The sequence below is a fragment of the Carassius auratus genome, chromosome 41 (genome assembly GCF_003368295.1).
Source record: "Carassius auratus strain Wakin chromosome 41, ASM336829v1, whole genome shotgun sequence".
Lineage (NCBI taxonomy): Eukaryota > Metazoa > Chordata > Actinopteri > Cypriniformes > Cyprinidae > Carassius > Carassius auratus.
Genome location: NC_039283.1, coordinates 19,862,914 through 19,889,323, shown reverse-complemented (window position 1 = coordinate 19,889,323; position 26,410 = coordinate 19,862,914). Strand labels below are relative to the sequence as shown.

At 34.8% G+C, this 26,410-nt stretch overlaps 1 protein-coding gene across 2 annotated transcripts in view; it reads right to left on the bottom strand.

Annotated features, from left to right (window-relative positions):
- Positions 1–6,994: 6,994 nt before the first annotated feature.
- LOC113059208 (syntaxin-12-like) overlaps positions 6,995–26,410 on the bottom strand; it is a 31,006-nt gene continuing 11,590 nt past the window's right edge. The window contains exons 3-4 of one of the 2 annotated variants that reach the window (XM_026227543.1): positions 22,689–22,798; positions 6,995–7,870 (exon numbers count right to left, since the gene is read on the bottom strand). In XM_026227543.1, the coding sequence (XP_026083328.1) occupies positions 22,703–22,798 (96 nt within the window). In that variant the 3' untranslated portion in view covers positions 6,995–7,870; positions 22,689–22,702. The remainder of the gene's footprint in view (positions 7,871–22,688; positions 22,799–26,410) is intronic. The other variant, XM_026227541.1, reaches the window with a different exon arrangement.

Here is a 26,410-nt window from a genome sequence, read left to right as displayed (position 1 = left end):
ATGTATGGCTTTTCCAACATAAAGGAAAGATTGCTCTTTAGCTCACCTGACACAGCACTGGATCATTTAAAACTGCGTTTTTCATGCACACAGTTTGATCCAAGAGAATGACTTCTGAATGACTTTTGGATACAACAACAATTAACAACAACCTTAAGGAACATCCCTGCCTTGCCGAGGCTGATTGGAGACTAGAATGTCATATATAAATGGTGAACAGACTTTAATAAGTAGTATCTGTGATGGTGTCTGACTTTTAATTGATTAATGAGGGCCAAGGATCATGATAACTGAACTCTCATGTCGTGTCTGCTGGAAAGTGTTTGCTAATACTGGCACTGTCATTAGTCTCGGCTCTGAAGCTAAAAGGGGGCAACTTCTGACCTCTTGAGAATTGGACGTTATCAGACACAAATTGATGTTTGGTTCCACATCAGTTTCCAGCCTCTATGTAGTTCAGCTTTAGTCCTTTGATCATCTTTCAAAGCAACGCCTTTATATCTCGTCCTTTTACAGTTTTCAGAGATGAGCCCTATTCATGTTGTCTTGTTTAGCACCCTAATGAATACACCACTAGCAAGTGTTTATATTGGCGCTTTTCCACTGCATGGTACTGCAAGGCAAGGCACGGCACAAATCACATTTGGGGGGTTTCCCACTGTGTACAGTGCCTTGCCACACGAGACACTAGACTTGCACACACACACACCGTGAACACACACCCAGAGCAGTGGTCAGCCATTTATGCTGCGGTTGGGGGTTTGCTGCCTTGCTCAAGGACACCTCAGTCATGGTATTGCCAGCTCGAGACTCAAACCCACGACTTCCCCTTTCAAACTTATCTAGTATGATAAAACAGCGCTGCTTTTTTTTCCCCACATACGCACGATCGGGAGAAGCGAAGGCGGTCGACTGTGCCATAATGAAAGCTCCGCTGCTTTCGAGCCATGTGTTGCGCCCATTCAGCTTTCAGCCTCATCCTACTTCATTCCACTACGTTTATAAATCATTAGCTCATCCATAAACATGATTTCTGAGTACCATGGGATTGCATCGGCTATAGGAATGAATACCACAACTCCCATGATTCCACACTCAGTTACGACATCATCAAACTACGCTACCTGGTCTTTGTTTATTTTAAATACGCGCCATCCAGTGGCAATCAATTACATATTGTGCCTTTAAACCCTGACTACATAAAATTATAAGTATAAGTATAAAATTATATATAATTGAAATAATTTGAATTGAAACACCCTATACACAATTAAACTGAATAATAATAATAATAATAATAATAATAATATAAAATTAAATTCAATGTAATTAAACTAAATGGTCATGATGCTGTGATTCTCTTTAATTACTTTCACTTGTTTTATGATTTGCACTACTGTACTGTCCTTACAATGAAATTCACATTCAGCCAAAGTCAGTATATAATAATAATTTCAGTCTCTGAGAAGCGAGTGATGTGTTTCATTGTTTAAATATTCAGAGTAAATTATCTCTCCGAGTTTATGTCCGTGACAGTCTGAAAACGGCTCTGTTCGGAAGAAAAAAGGAAACAAAATAACTCTCTTGTTTTGTTACAGTTTATAATAATCTAATAAACAGCAAAATTCTAAAATGCTGCAGCCTTGAAGTCAAAACCTAGAAGACTAAATTGACACATTTTCTCTTGAGATTTTCCAATGGGTTTTTATAATGGGGTTCTTCAATTCATGAGTAAGGACATTTTGTTATACAAAGTAACTTACACACACAGCATACTGAAAATAAAATTATTGAAGCATGTTTATTTATGTTTATGTTATGTTTATTTTTAAAAACGTATGTTTTTAATAAGTACCTGCATAGGTATGTTTGGGTGTGAGCGTGTGAAGTTTAGGAAATCTAATATAGAAAATTTGACCTGCATTTTCTATTTTAACTTCTGGTTGAAGATGACTAAAAATAAATAAATAATTAAGTGCTAAAATACATATATTTATTGCTTATTATATCAACAACTGCTACAAACAACATTTCAGATGTTTCAAAGGTTTACTGACAATGGTTTAGCACATGAATAATGATACATTTATATTAGAGTAGCTAGCTACAACCATAGCAACATCAGTGCCCATTTCTTGGAATATAACTTTCTGTCTATAATTTCCTGTCCAGTTTTTCCTTTTGAAAATGATCACAGAAGAAAAGCACTTCACAATCTTATGCACTCACCCAGTAACTAGACAGAATCGTCAAGACCAATGAGAAAAAGGGACTGCAAGCCAACTAATAGATTTAAAGTCCAGCAATGGCAGGAAGCTTCAGAAGAATGCCTGGCAATTGTCAGTAATTCCATTTCATGAATAAGCGCTTGACTGCATACAGTGACAGCCTAGTCTTCAGCATGTCTCTCTTGACATCTCTGCACACACCAAACACTGACAGAATGTCATTTCAATGTTTGCAAATCCAGGGTGAGAGAGATGCATTCTTCTCATCCTTTTTTTTTTTTTAGCTTGCACCACAACGAAGGATGTTCAAAAGAAATGTAAATACAAAAAAAGGAAACTGATTGTCATGCTTCATCTTATCTAATTGAATATCGACTACATAAAAGCATTGTGAGTTTGAGTGAGGGCCCTTGTTTTGATGCAAAGGAGAAGGAAAGGGTTGAACTGTACAACCCTGATGAAAAATCTAGGTCAAACATGGTGGTCAAGATGGTTCTAACTTAGGTCAAACAGAGCTCACAATGGATCTCACAGTAATGTAATATATACACACATATACATACATACATACATACATACATATATAACCACACAAACACACACACACAATTTGAAAGATTTGAAACATTGAACATTTGAAACATTCAAATTCCACCACCTAGAAACCAATTTTAGAAAATATAAAATAACCTAGAAAATAATTTTTTTATCAAGATGTGCACTTTAGTTCTTTGCTTGTTGGAATAACAACACAACTCTGTAATTGAAAGCATATACAAGGATCTCTTGGAAGGTCCTCCGTGAAATAGCATGGATCTTATGTAGCAGACATGCTGTTATTGCCTCTAACACAGAACACCTTAACCACTTAAAAAATGCATGAACTTTTTACTCTAAAGTTGCCTGTGCTGTTGTAATTGTGCATACACATGCAAAAACACTTATTAGGGCATGTTTTCTCAACATACATGTTATTTTTCTCACATTCAACTTTTTTTTTTCACTGCACTTGACTTAGCCAAGAAAGGTTTAATCACTGGATTATGAAGTTGTTCTTTAGGTGTGAGACAAGTTGCTAGTGCCTGCAAATGAAGCCAAAAGATAAAAACAGAGTGCTAATGCACAGACTGGACAGAATCATATGCTTAGTGGGACGTTGGTGCTATCTTCTTCCATCAAGTTCTAACTGAGTCTGACAGTTTTACTTTTCTAAACACACACAAATAGATACATAATGCATAAGGCCTATGTAGCACATGCCCACCTCTTTACTGACTGGCCCCTTTAAAAGTACTGCCTGGAACAGCTTCACCTAATCATGTATTGCCTCGCTTTAGTTGACAATTAGTGTTCGCAGTCATGTAGAATTTAAATCAACTTCTTCAAAATGCTAGGAGATTGTGTAAAGTGTACAGTTTGCACAACATGATTTGCGGTGCTGTTTAACTCACCCCTACCTGACCCCGTTCCAACCATGAGCCATTTCAGATTTCATTTAGTACTTATTCAACATCAAATCTTCAATATCCTCACAAAAAAGACCGGAAATGCCACATAAAAAAAAGGGCACTGATTTTAAACCCAGTCAGATTAGACATCTATACCGAGCACAGTGTTTTCATATTCGCGAACAAATGTCTCTTCTGTACCGATTCTTTTATCAGTCTATAAATTATTTACAAAACAGTCTCAAACTCACAAAGGGATACTCCACCTCAAAATAAAAATGTTGTCTTTAATCACTTACCCTCATGTCGTTCCAAACCTGTAAAGGCTTTTTTTCATCTTCGGAACACAATTTAAGATATTCTGGATGAAAACCGGGAGGCTTGTGACTGTCCGATTAACTGCCAAGCAAATTACACTGTCAAGGTGGTTCAACCGTAACGAAATTAAGTAACGACAGTATGTTTTGTACATAAAAAAAAACAAGACTTTATTCAACAATTCGTCTTCTCTGTGTCTCCTCGCATCACCGTAGCACCATTTTGGAGAATATCTGCTAAACTCAAGCAGTGTATGCTCTTCTGTGTCAGCCATGCTGCACGGATGCACTGTTTTCATTCAAATCAAAGCATAAATACAAGTAGAAAACATATTCTTGTGCTGCGGCTGACACAGAAGAGCATATGCAGTTTGCGTTCAGCGGATGTTCTCCAAAATGGCGCTACGGTGATGCGGAGAGACACAGAGGAGACAAATTGTTGATTAAAGTTGTTATTTTTGTTTTCTTCATGAACACAAAGTATTCTCATTGATTCATTACATTATGGTTTAACCACTGATGGCAGATGGACTATTCTGATGATTTCTTTCATGCTGTTCTGGACATTGACAGTGTAATTTACTTGGCAGTCTATGGGACAGTCATAAGCCTCCCTGTTTTCATTCAAAATATGTTATATTGTTTTCCGAAGATGAACAAAGCTTTTACGGGTTTGGAACCACATACGGGTATTGATAAATGACAAAATTTTCATTTTGGGGGTATCCCTTTAAGGCTTTGATTTAGAGTGAGTCAGTCAACAAACATGTCCTCCCTGAACTAAGAGAACCGAACTTAGGTTCAGGAGACTTTCATCAGTCTGTTTAAATAATGCATAAACAAATAAAAAAACTGAAATGACAGATTGCATTTAATTTTGACAGATATTTTAGTGTGATGCCAAAGATGTCGTCCCATGTTTACATAATAATACACTACTAACTTTTGATTGCTAGTTGTCCAACCTCATAATCCTTGCTTTCTGCTGACATCCTCAAGATGTGATTATGAAAACACCTCTTCCCTGAGAGACCTATTTTCAGAGGTATCAAATAATATGTTTGCAGTTTCTTCAACTGTCTATTTAAAAAAAAAAAAAAAGCTTCTCAAATGTGCAAAGTTCTCAGATTTGTCCCTTTTGGATGGTCATGTACAATTTTTGATAATTGGCAGACTCCATTTGACCTCCGAATCTACATATCAATGCCCAAAATATGTGGACGTTTGATGTGGGACTGTATTTTCAGAGCCTTTAATGGTGACTCAATGAAAGCAGGCATCTTTTTATGTGCAAGAACATTAAGTCTCCATCATGAAGCAATTACTACTGCCCCAAACTTGCCTCTAATTTAAGCCTTAACATTATTAGACATGCAAATAACAACCAGTGTCACATCTACAGCATAAATTACCCCTATGCACTCCAAAACAATCTGGACGCCATAAAATGGCACCTATATATATTTACGCTTATGGATTGGGATTCCTGACATTTTGCTGCTCTTTAAAAAGCAGCTGTGAGCGAGCCGGCTGGACAGCGAGAAGTTATGAAGTGGTGGAAGACATTTATCCATATGTCAGTGATAAGAGCCAACCTGTCAAAGGCTTGATGCCAAACTGCAGCACCCGATGCGTAAACACTCTCTCCGACTGCACGCAGACAGTTCTTTTGTGCGATCAATGCCAGCTAGATCCATTTGAGAAATCTTCGATAACAAACACACCACCGATCTCTTTGTGATTCCATCCTGTATCTGTCAGAAGCAAATTGGACCGTTGCCTAAGCAGTGGAAACAATGTTGTGTTATTGACCATGCTTTCTGCATTTATGTTTGTGTAAGTGACTGCCGCCGTGATGGAAGCTTTGATGGAAATGCAGCGCTGTGACAAATGTTCCCCATTGACATGTTTACTAAATGTCTTTTTATGCAGCTGTAGCTATTAAATGCACACTTTGGAAAGATAAATGAGAATGCGGAATTGTGTTTCTGTATTTAGTGGGATTCTGCTCTGTTATAATGTATTAGTCTGCAAGACCAGCCAGATCAGCTAGAACCATCTAACACTATTTTAAGATTTGTATTTTTTTCTGTGGCAGATTATGTTCTAATATTTGTGTTTCCTTCAATGACTTGTTTTGCAAAATTTGATCAAGCCTTGGTAGCTACTGTATTGTGATTGCAAACACCAATATGTTGCAGTAGCTCGGCCCATTAGAAAAACTATAATTCTCACTATAGAGAGCTCACTGATCCATGAGGCCTAGAGGAGCTATAAATTTATCCCCTGCTTACGAAGTTGCAGATGGGACAGCCAAGAGAAGCTAGTGATGTACTGTTGCTGCCAGTTACATTTTAACATTTTAGCAACCAAACAGATGGATTTAGGAAGAATAGAGAGCATGTATATAATTGTGACTTTATATCTCAGAATTCTCAGAATAAAAAATAAAAAAAAGGTTTGAATGAGAAAAAAAGTCACGATTAAATTTTTTATTTATTATTATTTTTATCCCCGTCATGAAAACAAGCTTCTGTTCTAAACACTGGAGCATTGGCTTACTTCTTAAAAAATAAAATAAACTTACTGACCCCACACTTACCTGCATTATTCCATCTTGATTCATTAATATATGTTCAAATGTTAAGCATTAATATTCCGTAGCAGCCATTAGCCATGATGTATCAACCGAGAGAAAAAAAAAAAAAGCATTATACCCCATTCAAACTCTTCGTTGACTTTCTCAGCTCACTACAGAGATGATCCAACAGTTAAAATAAAATAATCACTCTGAGGGGAGAACATAGTGAGCTTGTTACTGTCTCTGAATGAAGAGTGTGCAATGAAGTTCCTGTCTCATATTGATTAGTAGGTGAATGACTGAGCCAGTACAAACCCATTATTTCGATTATTTGTGTGTCAGTCCTCTTTCCATCAAAGTCTGCTGAGGTTTTATGAGCTTTGAGTGTGTGTGTAAACAAGACTGCAAAGGAAATTGAACGTTTTTACATTGTGCTGTTTAATAAAAGCAAGCAAATAAAGAATTAAAAATCAACTTAGATAATGAATATTAACACAGACAGCAGGTTACAATATTTAAAGAGAAATGTACCAGTTATTTTTCTTTATAACAGATAATTGTCTTACAAATAATGTTCCTAAAAAGAATGACACTTTTGACACAGTTTATATATTTGCGCCCTAGAAAAATAAATATACGCATGTATTTTGAGCACAGTGTAAGTAGCAAAAGATCAATATGAGCTGATATGAGAACTAGCATGATTCTTGAGATATGGGACAAAACACTGACTGGGAAATGAATCAGGTGATATCACACAAATGTACCATTTAATTTATTGTGGTTATATTTGTTTCATAACCTTGACATTCTAACTCTGTCATACAAATTATAAGAAATAATCAGTATGAAACTACCTTAATTAAACTTTTTAAAATTATTATTATAATTCTTTTTTTTTTTGTTTTTTAATCCAAATTTAATTACAGGCAAACAAGACCACAGCCAGTTTTGTCTCAGTGCTCAAGAATCAGAGATAAATGACAGAAAGGAGATTTTAACGGTGGCATAAAAGCCTAGAGCAACATTTAGTCTATTTGGATTTTGTTCTTTGATTCGAATCCACTTTGAAGAGGTAAGGAGCAATTAATTGCACATTACAGTACAAAGCACTGATTAAAAATAGACTATTTTAATGAACATTCACACACACACACACATTTCCATACTTGCGTACACATAATCCGACAGAAGTACAGACAGAGATAAGAAGAGAGGAAGTGAGCGCAGGTGAACCTCTACATGTAGACTCATTTTGCTGGGAAGTTGAGGAGAGATCACAGGAAACAGGAATTTCTGAAAGAATAACAAAAAAGGTCAAGTGTCACAAAGCATGTCAACACCATTATGTAATTTTACCTTAGAAAATATATGTTCCATCTGATATTTAACACAACAGCACTCTTGCTTGTATGATATTCCATACATACGTGACTTGTTATCATCAACAATTGCTGTCCATCTGTGCAACAGAATATGAACGTTTCTGTAAGCAACTGACCAAACCGAATGAATCAGCTTTTATGTAAGACCAGCCAGCCAGCCGCATGTCTCTAAGCACTTCCCACTGTCTGCTCAATTACCCACATCTTTTAAAGTGTTCCATGTCACCCACCTTCCCGTCCATCTTTCTTTTCCCTCAGACTCATATCACCCAGTGTGCCTAAGGATTCACGTCAACAGGGTCTGAACAGTAAGTTTGATCTCAAATGACCTGTCTCTGCCCGTCTGGGTCTGCAGGGCTGATCTGAGGCCAGCGCTGACACATGGAGAACTCAGAACTGTCCAATAAAATAAGAGTGAAGGGCACTGCAGCCTTTTGATGTACTTCTTTACCTGCTTTAACCTCCCCACCCATGTGGAGTGGCTTTTCATCCACACACACACACGCACAAATACAATTCAGATAATGACAGAACAATGGGAAATGTATGAGGATTGTCACAAGAGGAGATTAACAAAACAAGGCCAATAAAAGGGAAAAAAGAGATTATAAGTGGGATGTAACAAAAAAAGTGAAATGCAGACAGAAATTATAGAAAAAGTCTGCATTCTTCAATGAAAGCAAAAACAAACAGTTTATTTGAAAAGCCTTTTATGCTCACCAAGGCTGCATTATTGCTTTAAAAGTACAGTAAAACCTTTAATATTGTGAAATATTATTACAATTTAAAATATCTATTTTATATTTCAATGTATTTTTAAAATTAAATAATTCCAATGGTGAAAAAGCTGAATTTTTAGCAGCCATTGCTCCAGTCTTCAGTGACACATCAATAAGATCAAGTAAGATTTATTTATTATAATCATGTTGTGCTGCTTATATATATATATATATATATATATATATATATATATATATATATATATATATATATATATATATACATATTATAAAAAATAAAAATAAAAAACTTCCCCAAAACTTGAAACGGTAGTGTATAAGTTCTTGCATGCATAAACCTTAAATGGGAATTTCTGTTTGCTTTTTGTCTGTTTGGTTTGTTTCTATTATATGCATAAAAATATGAAATTCCGATTTTTACAACAGGACTGTTTTGGATGACCTATACCTGTTAATTTTAAGGTGACATTTGTGAGATATATATACATTTCACAGTTCGAGACTTTTCTATTTTATATATATATTTTTTTTTTAATGCCACATAAATGTTTGTGTTTTATAATTGTTATTGCCACACTGTGATTTGCAATATTGTTTCAAAAACAGCCAGATACATAACTAAACGTCTCCTGAATTCCCGGAATATAAAGGACAACAACAACATAAATGTCAAATGATGATTCTGACAAAAAGAAGAGGAGGAGGTTTTTAATGTGTGTGTGTGGGTGTGTGTGTGTGTATGCATCTGCGGAAAAAAAAATAATGAGCAGGAGAGACAGAGGCAGAGAGAGAAATGACAGAAGAGCACTATGTGGCTGAGACGATGAGAGAGAGCAGGCAGTAAGTGAGGGGAATGGTAAAAGGAGGAAAGGATGGGCAACTGAGAAAGAAGGAACACCTGCTTTGAAGTGACAGAGATCAGAGGGCAACCTCCACCCAGCCTGTCTCTCTGGCCAAGAAGCTTGCTCTGCTGGCTACGTCCACATCAAAGGCTGCTTCACATCCACCGTGGGGAGGATCTCCCCCAGCCACCGAGTGCACAAGTCTCACTCTTCCTGCATGCCAACTGTGCCACTATAGCCATTATACCATCATCATTTTCTGTGGGGAAATGACATGAGAGGGAATCTCCTCGACATAAGCACATAAACTTGCAAACCAGAGCAATAGCTGAAGACGAGGGTGCAATGTGGCCAAAGCTCCCGGGGTAAAAGAGCCCGTCTGTTCCTATGCACTGCAAAACTATCCTGATTCACAAGGTCATTGTTTGCAATGAGTAAAGACTGAATCGGAGGAGTCATGTAGATTACTTGTGGATTATTGAGATGTTTTTATCAGATGTTTGGATTCTCATTTTGATGGCACCCATTCACTACAGAAGATCCAGTGGTGAACAAGTGTAATGTTTGCTAATTTTCTTCAAATCTATTCAGATATTCATCTCATATAATCAAACTACAATACACCATTACCGCTGTTAGATTGCCAAAGAGAGACAACGTTTCTTGTCTATAATTGGAAGGGAATATATTTATTGCAAAGGATTTTTTTAATTGGTACTCACTGACTCCAATGACAATTATTAGTTAAGATCTGTGAAATATGCCTGCACTAACATTTTAGTTCTAAGATGTAGACAGTACTCCACTAAAATCAGAATATTACAGGAATTATAATACAAATACTCAGTTAAGGTTATGAAATCTCATTAGTGATTAAGAAGTGATAAAATTGGCTTAACATATGCTGATGTGTGCACTTAAATGTTACTCAAGAAATGTATTGCTTATATAAGTATTTGCCTATGATAACACATTCTTATCAATGTAGACAACAACTGTGCCGCTTAATATTTATGTGGAAAATGTGATACATTGTTTTTCCAGGATTCTTTGGCAAATAGAACAGCTATTATATGAAATTGAAATGTTTTGTAACAGCGTAAGTCTTTACTTTCACTTTTAATCAATTTAATGCATCCTTGATGGGAAGGAAAAATAAAAAGAAGAAAAAGAAAATTCCCCCCGTTGCATGCTACTCTGCTACCATTAGCTTATTTATTTACACTACCAGCCATATGTCTGGACTCATCCGTTTCTTTTTCTAAAAAAAAAAAAAAAAAAAAATACATATATAAAGCCTTATGTTTGTTTGCAGAGAAATTCAATATATTTAAATATTTATCTACTTACGTATTAACTTGTTTCAAAACCTAAAAGTTAGTTAAAACTTATTTTGTAAGAGAGAAGTAAAGGTAAAGTTTTCAACAAGCATCCCAAGATGCACCTCATGTAGATGCTCGAGAGAAAATTCAAGTGTATACTTTGAAAAAGTTACAATATACGAGAGCAGTCAAAAGAGGACATGGAATAAATGGAAAGAAGATGGGGAAGGATACTAGGAAATGTTGCATGCCGTTCTCAGATGCACTCTCTGTGAGCATGACAGTTTAATGCATGAGAACATATGCGCAACTGCTCGTCCACAGCTCTAACATGAATTTAAGCAAGCAATAGATGCTGTTAGGGACGTCAAAAGCCTTATATGACAGATTTAACTCCAGACTAGGATAAAAGGGTTTTCACCACTATTTTTCCCAATCCAAAAGTTCTAAGATTTAGTAGTAAGGCACTATTCGGTGCAAATCAATGTGGACAGATGGGGCCTGCACTCCAAAAGCATCCATCTTGCCCCATTTCCAAGCCACATCCTGATGCCTTTTCCCGATAGCTCATATCAATCAAAGCCAAGCACTCTTCACAGCCAAAGTACTGATTGTCAGAGAGGGAATTAAATGGTACCTCCACAGCTCCACAGACACAGAGCGAGTGCTCTGATGGGTTGGAGGCAGAGAGCTGTATGAAACTTCACATTCAAGTCCAGCTGACCGAATATAAGATAAAAATGTCTTTGGACACACCAGAATGGAGTCTACTCACTAAGTGCATAAGCTTTTACACCTCCAACAGTGAATAGACAAGCTATTTGAAAGCCATTCAAACATCTTCCCGTCAACCTGCCCACTTGCCCTGTTGAAAAAAGAAAAAAAAGACCCCCCTCCCCCCCCCTCCTATTCTTAAAAGCACATGGGCAGAGTCTGGGGCATGTTAGTTGTTGTAAATGGGAAAAGATGACTCACCACCCTACCTTTAGTTTGCCTTTTTGACAATGGATTTGACATATCAACATCATTATTTGACAGATTGATATCATCATAGAATTTATTTATTTATGTTTATTGATTAGTTTGTATAATTTTAAAGTGGAAATGTAGACTTAAGAGACGTACAGTAGACTTAAAGACGTAAAAAGCAAAAGATGGTCATATCAGAAGAAAACGATAATAATTATTGCGATTATTATTTAATAATTCCATGAAAAAGGTTCAAGACAGCAATACTTTAGATATTATTAGAAATGAAAATAACTTTTATATTTTTATATATTTCAAAAAAGTTATTCATTCTTTTGATGATTATTATGATTATGATGATGATGATTATTATATATATATTTCAATTTTTTAATGGTGGCGTCTATATCACATTAAGTTGACCTATCAGCGTTTAGTAATCTCAGCTCTTCCTGGAGACACTAGCTAGCAGCTGAAGCTGGGAGGGGTTTGTCTTATTGTGACACCTGGAGAAGCATGTCCAAAAATAGAAAATATTAAAATAAAAAGAGGACAAGTGTGATTTCTCTCATCCTCCGTTTCAGAGAGGTGTCCTCTCTATCTCTCTGTTTCCTTTTTATAAGCTACTAACGTTTAGGTTTGGGACTCTGAAAACTTATAATACCTCTGCCACACATCTGTTTCCCACATTGGAGCTTCAGCGCCTGTTTCTCATCCGTAGAGTAATCCCCATGAGTAAAGTTCAGAGCGAGCTGACAGCACAAAAAAAAAAAAAAAAAAATTGATAAATAAGGATTTTCATTTTTCACCCTGTAATGGAAAATTGCATATAACATTTCTCACTCAGCATTTATCCTTAATAGCGGCTGTAAATCCATATCCCCTAGTTTCACAAAATCACTTCATTGCAGAGAAAAGAGCTTTTTTGCAGGTAGGAAACAGTTTGTTAAATATTTTCTTTCTTTTTTCTTACTCATTCTTCCACTCATGACAGAGAAATCGATATAAAACATTTTAAATGCACTTTAAATAACTGGCTCTATCAAATTGTAGTCTGTCATATTTAACTCAGCTTTGAATTGTTAAAAAAAAAAAAAAAAACACACACACACAAAGGCAAAAAAAAAAAAAAAAAAAGGAACGTCGAGCAAAAAAGGAGACAACGGAGCATCAACGAACCTCATCACAAGTGAATTCAGAAACTTCTATCAGTCAGTGGAGAAAGTGAGTAATGTTATGCATTAAGTTTTTTGTTTATTCTTGGCCGGAAGCAGTGAAATAACTCTATTAAGTCAAGTAGTCCCCCTGCCATTAATCTCAATGCAGCCGACTAGTTCCTCAGAGCTAATGGGGTTTAGAATTTGCATCAGGCAAGTTCACCCACAACGCTTTGCCTAAGAGGATTTTAGTCCATACAGAAGGCTTATTGTCACACTTGTTCATGGACATGTATTAAACATACTAGAACTAGCGCACTGTGCTAACTCCAAGCTGCCTTTTATTTCTGACGGCTGCCACTGACTAGTAGCAAGTAGAAAATGACCTTCACTAATGTCCTGGTGGTTCTGGGGTGGTTAAAGATCATAGGCTGGTTGCAATGAAGCCCTTAAACTGAGTAAACCCTATTGTGAAATCATCACCAAGGGTTTTCTTAACCTAAGGAGTTTGTTGAAGCTGCTGCAGACTAATCGAGTCACTGAGTTATTGCCATTCTGCCCTTGAAAGAAGCATTTAACCTCAGGCTGTTCTGATGGAAACTATTCCTTCAGCAGGTGTACTATAGGTTGCTTTAGATATATATAAAAAAAAAAAAATAATAATAATAATGTAAAAAGATGGGTGCAATTCTAATCAGAGCAACACTGACTACTCATACGCTGCAAAAAAATACTGAAACAAGAAAATACTATTAAAATACATAAAAATACAAATTAAATGTCACGTTTATTATTTAAGTGTATTACTTGCCATTGCTTTGTAATTATTTGTGAAATGTTATTTATTCATTCGTTATTATTATTTTTATTTACAAGTAACAAAACCTGCAATAATAACACCAAGTTAAAACATTTAAATCAGCATTGTAATTTCATATTAATAATTAGAATAAAATACTAGCATTATTTACTGTCTTGACAGTATAGTCCATTATAACACAATGTGCTATATTATTAAATGCATTAATGAACTGTGCTCATGAAATTACAGAACAACATGCATAGGGCTATGTTAAATCAGATGTTCAATGCTTGAAGGTCTGATGTTTAGTCCTCTAGGCACCCTTAAATATTCTCTCACTCCCTCTGTGCCTCTGTCGGATTTCTTTCTTTTCATCTCTGCTGTGTCTCATCATGGTGAATACCAGCTCAGTGTTGTCAACTTAGCTTTTTCATTTGAATAAGCCTCTTCCTGCAGGAACCTGTCTGCTCTGTTTCACTGAGGCTAAATCAGCTTTAGCAGCTAAATATAAAAATGTTTCCTGAGCATTAATTCTGTAATATTTATCAGTGAAAAAAGGTGCTTGAAATTCAGCTTCAGCCCTGCTAGCAGTTTAGAGAGAACGACAAGCCGCACATAAGCTTGGTTGCCTCAGTTGATCCTAAAAGCTCAAACTGGAGTAGATGTGTGTATATGACTTGTGCTGGAACACATTACCAATATTATAAATAAATAAACAAATAAATATATAAATACAAAGTCAGACTCCCCTGATGACATGAAAGGTGAATATATGATTAAGAATAGAGAAAAAAAGAATCACAGAGGAAAACAGATAACATTACCAATAAGTAGCTAAAAGCAACATGTTCAGATAGACACAGAACAAGAAGTGAAAGCAGAGGGAACATTACGGCTGAACTAGAATAAAATATATATATATATATATATATATATATATATATATATATATATATATTATATCAGACCTTTTAATTAAATGAAAATTAGAAATTGTCTGTCTTGGCAACTTAAGTGAACTGAACTGAACTAAAAGTAAAAACAAAAACAATTTAACTTAATAATAATAATCATAATAAAATGACAAAAGCATATGAAATTTACTAAATATAAATAAACAATGTCTAAAATCAAAACTGAAAATCTAAAAATAAAATCAAATTAAAAATATTTTTATTGTGATGTTTTTATCAGCTGTTTAAACTCTAAATATGACGGCACCCATTCACTGCAGATGATCCATTGGTGAGCAAGTGATGTAATGCTAAATTTCTCCAAATCTGTTCTGATACATTCTGGAAGACCTGACGGTAAGTCATTTTCAGCAAATTTTCATTTTGGATGAACTTTTACTTTAAGAGTAAACTTTTTTTAAAATATGAAGGGTAAATTAAATTAACCTAAAATAAATATAAATAAATAAAAGGAAAGAATGAATATATTGCTCAATGTAGTGTTGTTACTATTAACTATAAAAAGGTAAAATTAATAAATTGAGTTTCCATTAATCATAGTGTCAAATCTGAAATAATAATAAATCGATATTTTAAATAATATTAGAAGAAAAACTTGATCTTAAATTTAATTAAAAAATTTAACTTAAAATTTAATGAAACTTAAATAAAAATTAGAAATGTTTATTTTGCAGCTGGTGAACTATTAAAATTACTAAAGCTAAAATGGAAATAAAAATAAATTAAAGCAAAAAAAATGCTAAATGAAATATTAAAATAATAAAAAGGCAAAAAATACATAAAAATAATAAAACTTAAATCAAAACTAAAAATATAATATGAAAGCAAATTTAAAATACTAATACTACAATTAGTAGTATTAACTAATACTAAAGGCTTCCAAGGATAAGCAGGGGTAAAATCTGCCCTCTATTCCCCTGCCCTTCCCAGCATGCCTGTGGTGGGTGGTTGGGTCTGTTATGTCCCTTCTTTCCGTGATGGTGTCTGGCTTCAGTGGACGCCCACACAGGTGCAGGCCGCCCCACTAATCCGCCGCTCAGCGGTCGGTCTCAGACATGATAAGGGTCAAACTGAGACTTGGCCCATCCGTGCAGTTCTATGCCGAGGAGAACCAAGGAAATATGCTGGCTTTGCGCTCTTCTAGCATGTTCAAAAAGAGCAGCCCACGTGAGGTTGGACACAGACTGTGGGATTTATGTGGGCTGTGCATTCGAAAATCACAAACTGATACAGAAATGAATGACAGGGTCTTGGTAATAGAACTGGAATTTAAAACGGTCTTATCATAAAATTCTCATGAAAAAATAAAACATTTTATAACATTTGAACTCTTGGTTTACACTGTGCATATATTTTGTGCTTATTTGTCAGGGTCTGCAGTTAATCTGCATCATAAACTAAACTGTTCTGTTTCTATGGCAGCAGTGAATTTCCAAGAAGTCATTTTCTCACAGATTTTAATTCCCTTCAGCAGAACTGGCTATACTTTTCCTTCAAAACACAAGGGCTGTAAACAAGTCAGTGAGGAGCTGGTGAGATGCCCTGTTGGGTACAAATGGTCTTTGAGGCTAAAGTATCCATTTATTATTCAATTCAGGCTCCTTTTTAGGCAGTGCTGAGTGCGTCACAAAAGATTTACAATAAAATTCCGTCATTATTTTGGTCTTTTTGAGTCAAAAATTGTATCTTAAAAAAATGAAAATTGTCTTTAAGTGTAGAGTGTTAAAAAGACAAGTCACAGTTGCATGGCCGAGCCTAGTTACATGTTTGTTCGTTTTTTTCGTCTGTCACAAAACCCTGTTTTCTGATGTGTTGAAAAATGAAAGTGAAGTGATGTATGGTGACCCATAAATCATCAAAAAAACAAAATATTGAGCTGATAATACAATGTGCAGACTTATGTTATTCATATAAATACAAAGAAGCCAATTTAAAAGGAAGGCAAATATCTATGTTAGGAATTGATTGGGGGGGATAGGAGGCAAAAGCGACACAGAAGCTGCTTGGAGTCAGGTGAAGGGTGCTTTATTGGCACACACATGTGGTAACATACCCCAACACACAGTGGAAAAGTAACAAAACAATCAAAAAAGGAAATAAAACTGTACAGAATATATACTATATACAAAGTATTTACAATCTATCTATCTGAACCCCATAAGCAAGAAAACACTATTCAGTCTATTGCCCAATAAATGATCATAGATAAATAACTTGTCTGTGGTTATTTCAATGTTTTATGGCAGATGATATGAAATGGTGCTTGGATCTGTATTGTTGGAAAGCAACAACATTGATCATAATAGCTTAAATATAAAACACACTCAAACACAGATGCACATCACGCAGATCCGTTTATACATTTATATGCTGGATATGAGGCTAGTCTCAGTGCCTTAACTTAATCTTACACTGTGACAATCTAATTCTGATATTGTTCTGACATTTAATGTATGGCAAAATATACCAGCAATTAAATTGTTTTATTTGTAGTCAGATTTTTGTTATATTTTGCACTGCCAAATGCACCCATACAGACAGAAAACCCTTTAAAAAACCTTCATAGAGACTCCAAGATAAAAACGGCTTCAGAAATTGACTTAATAGAACTGTTCAGATTGTAGTCTTAAAACCCAGAAAAAATATATAGCAATTTCAGGCTATGGGTTTTTAAATAGTGGTTTATGAGTTAAAGAAGGTCCATGTCATTAGTTAAGTGTAATTATAGACCGTGAACACTTCATGCATGAATTCTGGGTTTTTTTCATCTTGTTAATAAGTTGGGGGCTTGTTAATAAGTTGGGGGGTTAAAAAGTTTGGGGTCGGCAAGATTTTTTATATTTTTGAAGTCTCGAATGATCACCCAGGCTGCATTTATTTGATCAAAAATACAGTAAAAACAGTAATATTGTGAAAATAAACTAAAATAAAAATGTTTATATATATATATATATATATATAATTCTGGAATATAATTTATACCTGTGATGGTAAAGCTGAAATTTCAGCAGTCATTACTCCAGTCCTCAGTGTTGCATCTCCTTCAGAAATCATAATTTGATGCTCAATAACATTTCCTATTATTATAAAAGCTGAAAGCTGTATTGCTTAATATTTGTGTAGAAACCGTGGCAGCTTTTTTTTTTTTTTTTTTTTGATAAACAGAAATAAATAAAAACAATTGGAATTTATTTGAAACATTAATTGTATGCAACAATGTAAATACCTGTCACATTCTCGCTGAGTAAGTTAAAAATAACAATAATAAAAATAACAACAACACTACTTTTTAACCATCCTTAGCCTTAGTTGACATCATGACTCAACAGCTCTATAATGTTTTATTCTATAGAGGCAATTTTGTTAACAGAATGTTTTTTTTTTTTTTTTACATTTGAAAAACATCAAAAAGATTAGATTTTTTATTCACTCACCCACCAGCACAAGTAAAGTGACAGCTCACTAAATAAAATGAAAAATTTTACCCTTCAAAAAAAATAAAAAAATAAAAATAAAAATCACATTCTATCTAAACTTCTGCTGACATGAGATAAGAGGCGATCTACTTCAGGGGTTCAGACACCACTGGGGTCTGAAAATGCTTTAAGATTCTCATGTTCCTTGTTAAACTTGCGGACTGACTGCTCCTACTATATGATAACATATAGCGGTCACAACATTAAAACACTTTAATAGTCTGTTGTCATGCTGTTGAGGGTTCACTTTAAGCAATTGGTGACTCAATGAGTTGGGGCCGCTCTCAGATTGCTCTGAATTTCACCAGCTCAGTGCAGAAGGATCAACTGTAGTTAGCTCATGCCGCTGACATGCATATTGAAGGATCTCTTTCACCCAAATGAGTCTGTAAACAAGATGTGAGGGCACCACTGGCAACACAGCTCGCAGGAATAAGTGTCAAGGAGCAGTTATTGTGTTATTTAGAGCACCATAAAGCACAGGGCTATTGATTTGAGAGACAAAGCGGCTCCCCGGATATTTCTGTCATTGCTGAATCATTAAACTGATATATAATGCATTATATGCTCTTCCCTCTGCCACCCTGTCTGTTTCCAACCACATCATCCCAGGACATTTCCAGTAATCCTTTGCACCTTTTTAATCCTTTACATGTTTGCTTTTGTGATGGATCTCACTATTAACCACCCAAGTTTGTCACTTTTTCTAAACATCTAAGGCCCTGTGTACACCTGGTCATGTTTAACCTCCATTGTGGGTGATCAGATCATACATTTCTGCTTACACATGATATAAGCATTTAACAAGCGCATTTCGCTTTGAACCTTTGATTAGCAGTTTCATCAATTAAAATAATAATATTTAAATGTAATATTTGAATAATAATTTGTAATACATTTATAATTTTACTATAATTTTATAAAACCAAAGCACTAAATAAATAAACAAACTATAAAGAAAATAAAATAAAATTTATAGACCACAGTAAAAATAAATAAATAAATAATATTACACAGTAAAATAAGTACAATTAATAAATACAATAGATAAATATGATAAAATAGAGAAATAAGAGAAAAAGTCCAGAACTTAAATAAATCACTGTGAAAATTAAACAGATAGACAAACAGGAACATTTCAATAAATAATAAAAAAAAAAAAAAAAAACATTTCAATAAATCAATCTCTGGAACTGTTTGACAGATGTGTAAGAGGTCCTTGTTGTCCAGATCACACACACTGATCGTCATTTAGAAATGGCTTGAATGATCGAATCACAAAATGTTTCGGACCTGCTTAAAAACCTGTATTTAGTGGTGTCTTCTTACCTGAGCATCCATCTGAAATTGATGCAAGGTGTAACGTTTTTATACTGTTTGTCACCCAGGGATAAATTCTAATTTTACAGAAAAAAAAGTGCACTAAGGCTGCGAACAGCTTGGGGTTATAAGGAGATGTAGATAGAAATAATCACAAACTGTGCAAGGCATGCAATAAAAACAAGTCTCACCAGAACTGAATGGCCCATGTTTACATAGATTCAGAGCTGTTAAGTCTCTATAAATCTATTCAGCTTTTGGAGCCAGTCCCTAGCACACAAGCTGGCAAGCTCTCCTGAGCTTATAGTCTGTTATGGCACTGAAACCCTCCCTTTCACCACTCCTTTCTCTAAAAACCTGGGTCTGCAAACATGATTTGGTATATGTTGCTACATGGGTCTCTTAAAGCAGTTATCCAGAACATAGAATCAACCTGAGAAACAAAACACATGCTTAATCAGGAATTGAGTGGTAAAAAAAAAAAAAAAAATACAATCCAGTATTATTTAAAATATATATTTTTTTGCTTTCTGTAAGAAGACCTGTTCACACCAAGAAAGAAAGAAAAAAAAAAATAAGCGTCTACACAGTTTCCAATGTTCAGGCTCTTGAAAGTCAGATTTCTATATTGTTTGTCAGATACCGTATTTTCCAGACTATAAGTCACACTTCTTGTCATAGTTTAGCTGGTCCTGCGATTTATAGTCAGGTGCGACTTATTTATCAAAATTAATTTGACATGAACCAAGAGAAATGAACCAAGAGAAAACATTACCGTGTACAGCCGCGAGAGGGCGCTATATGCTGCTCACTGCTCCTGTAGTCTACCCCCTGAAAACAGAGCGCCCTCTGGCGGCTGTAGATGGTAATGTTTTCTCTTGGTTCATGGGTCTGAATAAATGCGATTTCTAGTCCAGTGTGACTTATATATGTTTTGTTTTTTTCTCGTCATGACGTATTTTTGGACTGATGTGACTGATACGTAGGTGCGACTTATAGTCCGAAAAATACGGTATTTTGTTTAAAATGTTCAGAAAGTGATCCCAACATTATTGTTCCTCTGTGACGTTATAATTATAATTTTGGTCTGGACTATATTTTTCTATATTTTATAATAAAATAAAATAACAAACAATCAAATAAATAATAAATAAATAAATAAAAATGGATAAAATATTAATAAAAAATATATGAAAACTATGAAAAAAAATAACTATATAATATCTCAGTGATACTAAAATGACAATTGTGTGAATGGCATTTATAAAGTTTTGGAACAGCACTACACTTCACCCAAAAAGGGGGACCCTGGTTATACAGAAATGATAACAACAACCTAGCAACCACTCGGAACATTCTAGCAACCGCACAGTAGCATCCTAAAAAACACTCAGAACACAGCAGCAAACGCATAATATAACAGCGACTTTGGCACAGAAATGCATCCATTAACATTTTTTTCTGAAAAAAAAAAGTTAAAATCTAGTTTTTATATTCTAAAAGACATAATACCAGTATAAATGAGATCACTGTAGGTCAAAACAACAGAAGCGATGGAATATTGAAATCTCTACATCAATTAGTACTTAAGAGTTCTCCATTTGTAAGCAGTGCACATGGCAGAGCGTGCTTGAGTGGAGTTTTTTTTTTTTTTTTTTTTTGACAAAATCTCTCAACTGTTCTTATTTGCTCAAGCGCTGCGTAAAAGATGAGATCTTAGCACCAAAGTTCAAACAACTTATGCTCCTTGTTTCACCCTATTTCACAAATGTGAGTTAAGAGCTACTTAATTAAAGATGCTATCTACTCTCAGTTTCACACACGCCGCTTAAAAGGAGGTGTGTGTGTGTTGCCAGAGGAAAAGTGGGAGAGCGGAGAGGGTATGGATCGATACGACAGGGAGTCCAGGCTGTCACTCAGCCTCGTCTCCCCGAGGGAGGCCGTGAGAGATCGAATACATAGATAAACATCTCATGGAAATGGAGTCACTCCTCATCCAGTTTCCAACACTCTTCCTCCTCACAGACAAATGAACGAGAAAAACAATGAACTAATGAATGAGTCAATGAATGAATAAAAGTAGATTGTGAGGATAAATGAATAACAGAAGAGTGTAATTGTCAGGTGGCCTTTCAGAGATGAATGAGGAGGTAATCCATCTAACTGATAAAATCCCACTCCTGCCCATGGGTAAAATATTAGCGCTTTCACCGCAGTGGCTTTTTGTGGTAAACAATAGCATCCTAATATGTTAATTCAGGTTACACAAATGTCAAGAACCAATTAGGTAAGCAAGGTTGTTTTGTCACTTTTTTTTATTTATTTATTTATTTATTTTTTCACAGAGAAGATTATGTCTAAGCGTTTCAAACAAGCTGGAGACTTTGGGTGTTTTACTATTCAGTGATGACGACAGTTGTCTAAATGACCTGCTTCAGTCAAAATTAATTGATTATGATGTTCTGCACTGTATTTTGGTGATAAATATCACAACGTTTTATCATTGTGTTAAAATGAAAGGGTGTACTTTGCCAATGAATGATAAAAAAATTAAAAATGTAGAATGTGTATATATATATATATATATATATATATATATATATATATATGTGTGTGTGTGTGTGTGTGTGTGTTTTATATATCTACACTACTGGTTCCTAATAATTAAATATTTTAAAAGAAGTCTCTTATGCTCTGCATTTATGTGCTCAAAAAAAATTAAAAAGAGTATAGTGATTTAAAATAAATGTATTGTAATATATTTTAAAATATAATTTATTCTTGTGAAACAAAGCTGAATATTCAGTATCATTATTCCAGTCTTCAGCCTCACTTCAAAATAAATGGATCATATAAATGCAGATTTGGTGAGATTAAGAGACTTCATTAAAAACATTTAAAAATCAGAATCTTCATTAACATAATCATAAACATTAATTATCAGTTATCAATTATATCGCTCACAGATTTTATGAATTTGCTTAAAAATAATATATTTTTAATATTTGTTTTATTTTTGTTCTGTTGATTTGTGTTGTCCCTCGAGTATCTTTACTCCTTTTTTTTTTATTATTTATTTTTATGTTGTTATTTATATTACAGGCTGGGCACACCAGACGTAGCTCACCTGTGGTCTTGATCTCATTTTCTGGCTGAGACTGCAATAATGATGATAAGCAAAGTAAGAAGCAGAACTCCAGCGATTAACAGATAACATTTCCTCCTCCTCAGCTGCCTCTGGAATACAGAATAAAGAAGAAAAAGGTTTGAGATTTTACTGTATGATTAAGGATAAAGATAATAAAGAAAAGAAAAAAACATTCTAAACCTGTTTGATATATTTTTTTTTTTTGGCAGAATGTTCATGCTGCTCTTTTCCATTCAATGTGAATACTGACCAGGGGCTATAATGCTAAAATAATAATAATAACAATAATTAAAAAATAAAATAAAATAGAGCCATGCAAATTGCCTAAAAATCATTTTCATTTTCATTGTAGCACTCAAATCTTACTTCTGCTTTTGAATATGCATATATTAATTTTTTTTTGTTTTGTTTTGTGAACTGCAGTGGAGACAATTATGGCTTAACATTCTGGCTTTTCTTCACAAAAATCATATGACTTCAGAAGATTTCTGAAGCTTGACAACCCCTGGTCCCCATTTACTTTCATTATCAGCATCAATAATCTGCTCTGTTGTGCTCCATAGCAGAACGAAAGGCATATAGCTTCAAAACAACATGTGGGTGAGTAAATTATGCAAAACAAATATATATAAACAAAAATATCTATGAACAAAAACAATGAGCCACTATCAAGATACTGAAAATACTGAGTAGGGTGATATTAACTGAAAATGCATTCAGACAACATACAGCAGAATACTCTTAATAGACTAATAAAAAAAAAAAAAAAAAAAAAAAAAAAAAAAACAAGGCTCATGAGTCAAATAGATTTGTTCTCTCTCTCGCACACACACACACACACACACACACACACAAAAAAATTTATAGAATAAATTCTTTCTCGGTTGCCCGCCATTGTTAAAATCAATAAATCAACAGTCATTATCCAGTACGAACAGCCCTTCTAGGTACAAAAGGACCCGCATGGAATAAAAGAACAAAATTACACCATAATTTTCCAAACAGGTTCCTGCCACCAATACAATACTACGAAATGAAGGTGCTGCCATCAATTGACCTCTATAGGCTCTCTCCCCAATACAGAGACATGCTTTGAAAATGATTTCTCAAAGACAGAATTGAATAGTGACCTAGAGTCAAGAGCTGTTGGCCAAGCATGAGAGAGCCACATTTTCCGTCGCGCTCGAGTTCTGGCTGAACAGCGTTCGCAAAACCCATCTGGCTCTCTGATGCTCTTCGCCTCTGATGACGCACCATTCTGGGAGGAAGCCCTGCTCTGTTTTCAAAGGAATTTAGAAAGACTTCCAAAAGTGTCATTTGGACTTTCAATGTCTAAGACAAACCCCCCTAGTGGATCTATTGTTTTATCATGTTGAGAGATTAAGATCCAGTTTAGAACCAGTGCAACCAACAAGTGTGGAAATAATAAACACAAAAAAAAATGTGGATTTCAATATGCATTATTTTGCCTCGGCAGGCGGCTCCGACTTTTGGGAGCGTAGATTCTATGGTTTTCTATGCTCTTCCCTGATTCCCATTTTTTGTTTGTTTTTTTGTTTGTTTGTTTGACAAAGCCATAAAAGAGCAGCAGTCATAGTCCACAGCTAGGCTGGAGTCTTTAAATCCTGACGTGCTACAAAGCGCGAAGAGCAATTCATCTTCTTATCAGAGACTGGAAACAGCCTTTCTATGTGGAAGTGTGCTTGTGGGGGGAGGGAGGGAGAGAAGAAGAAAAAAAATTGGAAAAAAAACTGCTGTTGAGTAATTTTCTGTTTAAACGTTCCACTCCACAACAATTTGCATAAGCAGCCCTGCATCTGTGATAAGAAGATTGGTAATTTTCAAAGGCTCTGTAGGGATTGGGAATTAAAAGCCTCTCTCTGCTATCTCCTCTCTTGCAGCTGGTCACCGCAGATTCCCTCGTTTCTTTCTTACATTTCTCCAAAACCACACCTTATAAACTTTCTCTCTCTCTCTCTCGTTCGCTCTATCACTCAGAATTCAGTGCTGATTTTAACTTTGTGTTAACCCAGAGCTGGTCTGTCATTCAGAGAAAACAGGAAAATAAAGCAGGTAAAAAGGGAACAAAAAAGCTTTAGGTGACAATACAACTGTTGGTCCATTTCAGAGCTTGAATTTTTTCCTGATGTGTGGAAGCGAGGTGGAGATGGAGAGTGCAGACATTCACCGAGTGAGAAAGAGAAGGGAAAAATGACTTAAGGATAAAAAGAAAGCTGATGGAGTGAAGTGCCGGTGAGAGGAGAGAAAAGAAAAAGGGAAATGAAATTTCTCTCTCTCTGTGTAACCAATTTAGTTTAGAAGCACTAAAACGAAGGCACCAGGATATTGAAAAAGTTTCCGGGGTATTCCTATAATTGATTAAACTAATGTTTAAATAAGCATTCATAATTTAAATGCATAAATATAAATATAAGTTTAAACATAAACCCATAATTTACTGTTCAAACGTTTGGGGTTGGTAATGTATTTATTTATTTTAAAGTCTCATGTGCACGAATGGCTGTATTTATTTGACAAAAACAAATTACATTTCTGTAAATATTCTTACAATTCAGAATTGTACTGTTTTCATATTTTAATGTATGTTTGTATACATATTTAAATTATATATATATATATATATATATATATATATATATATATATATATATATATATATATATATATATATATTTAAATTATATAAATATAAAATTGAGGCATAATTAAAAAATGTATATGCTTCACTATATGTATATATACATACACACACAACAAGATCTGTTTTAGTTTATTAAACCAAAAGAATTGTTAAAGTAAGATAAAGTCATACATGCATATTTAAATTGTAATGGAAGTTTTATTTTTGGGTGAACTATACTTTTAATTGTTATGTGCTTTATTTAGAACTATTTTACTATTCAGGTCACCTTGTGGCTGGATGGGAGAATTGCCTCAAAAGGTCATTTAATTCTTGGTCATTTTTCCTAAATTAGAATGATTTCACATTAGGTTTCACATAAGGAGAACCATCAATTTTCCACTTGTAATGGACTATTATATGAGGGCATGTGACCACAAATGGATTTCCAGCCATAAAGAGGGGCGGAACATATCTGCTAAACCTCTGTGCCAGAAACTCGACCAAATTAACCCCTAGCTGTAGCAATCCCTGAACAATGCAGCAAATTTCACTTTAACACATTTGAGTCACATACAGCTGGATGTCAAATGTTCACGAGAAAAAAAAATGACATTGGTTTTAGGAGAGACAGAGATGGGGAGGGGGTCTTTTACCTTGCACGACATGAGAAACGTCTTTATAATGTCATAATAATGCAGCATGATGATTACCCACATAATATTATTCTGCCTTTATCTCATCTGCTCAGAAAATTGAAGGTCCATAAAATAAATAATGTTTGTGTTGCCACTGCCTGCTTGTAATCGGCTTATGCGCAATTTACATAAAAATTCAGAATCCAAGTCTTCCTGATTATGATGTTTAAAAGACACAGCAAATATACAGGAACTCGCGGTCCCCACTTTGCAGTTTAGCCTTTGGCAAACACGAGCCAATCTCTGCCTAGAGCTGATTTACACAAGTGTGTGAAAGCTCTGTGGAAGAAAGTGTTACAGGTGAACAAGAAAGGTTTTAAAGTTGCACCACGATCCTGCCACCCTACATAAATCTGAGAGGA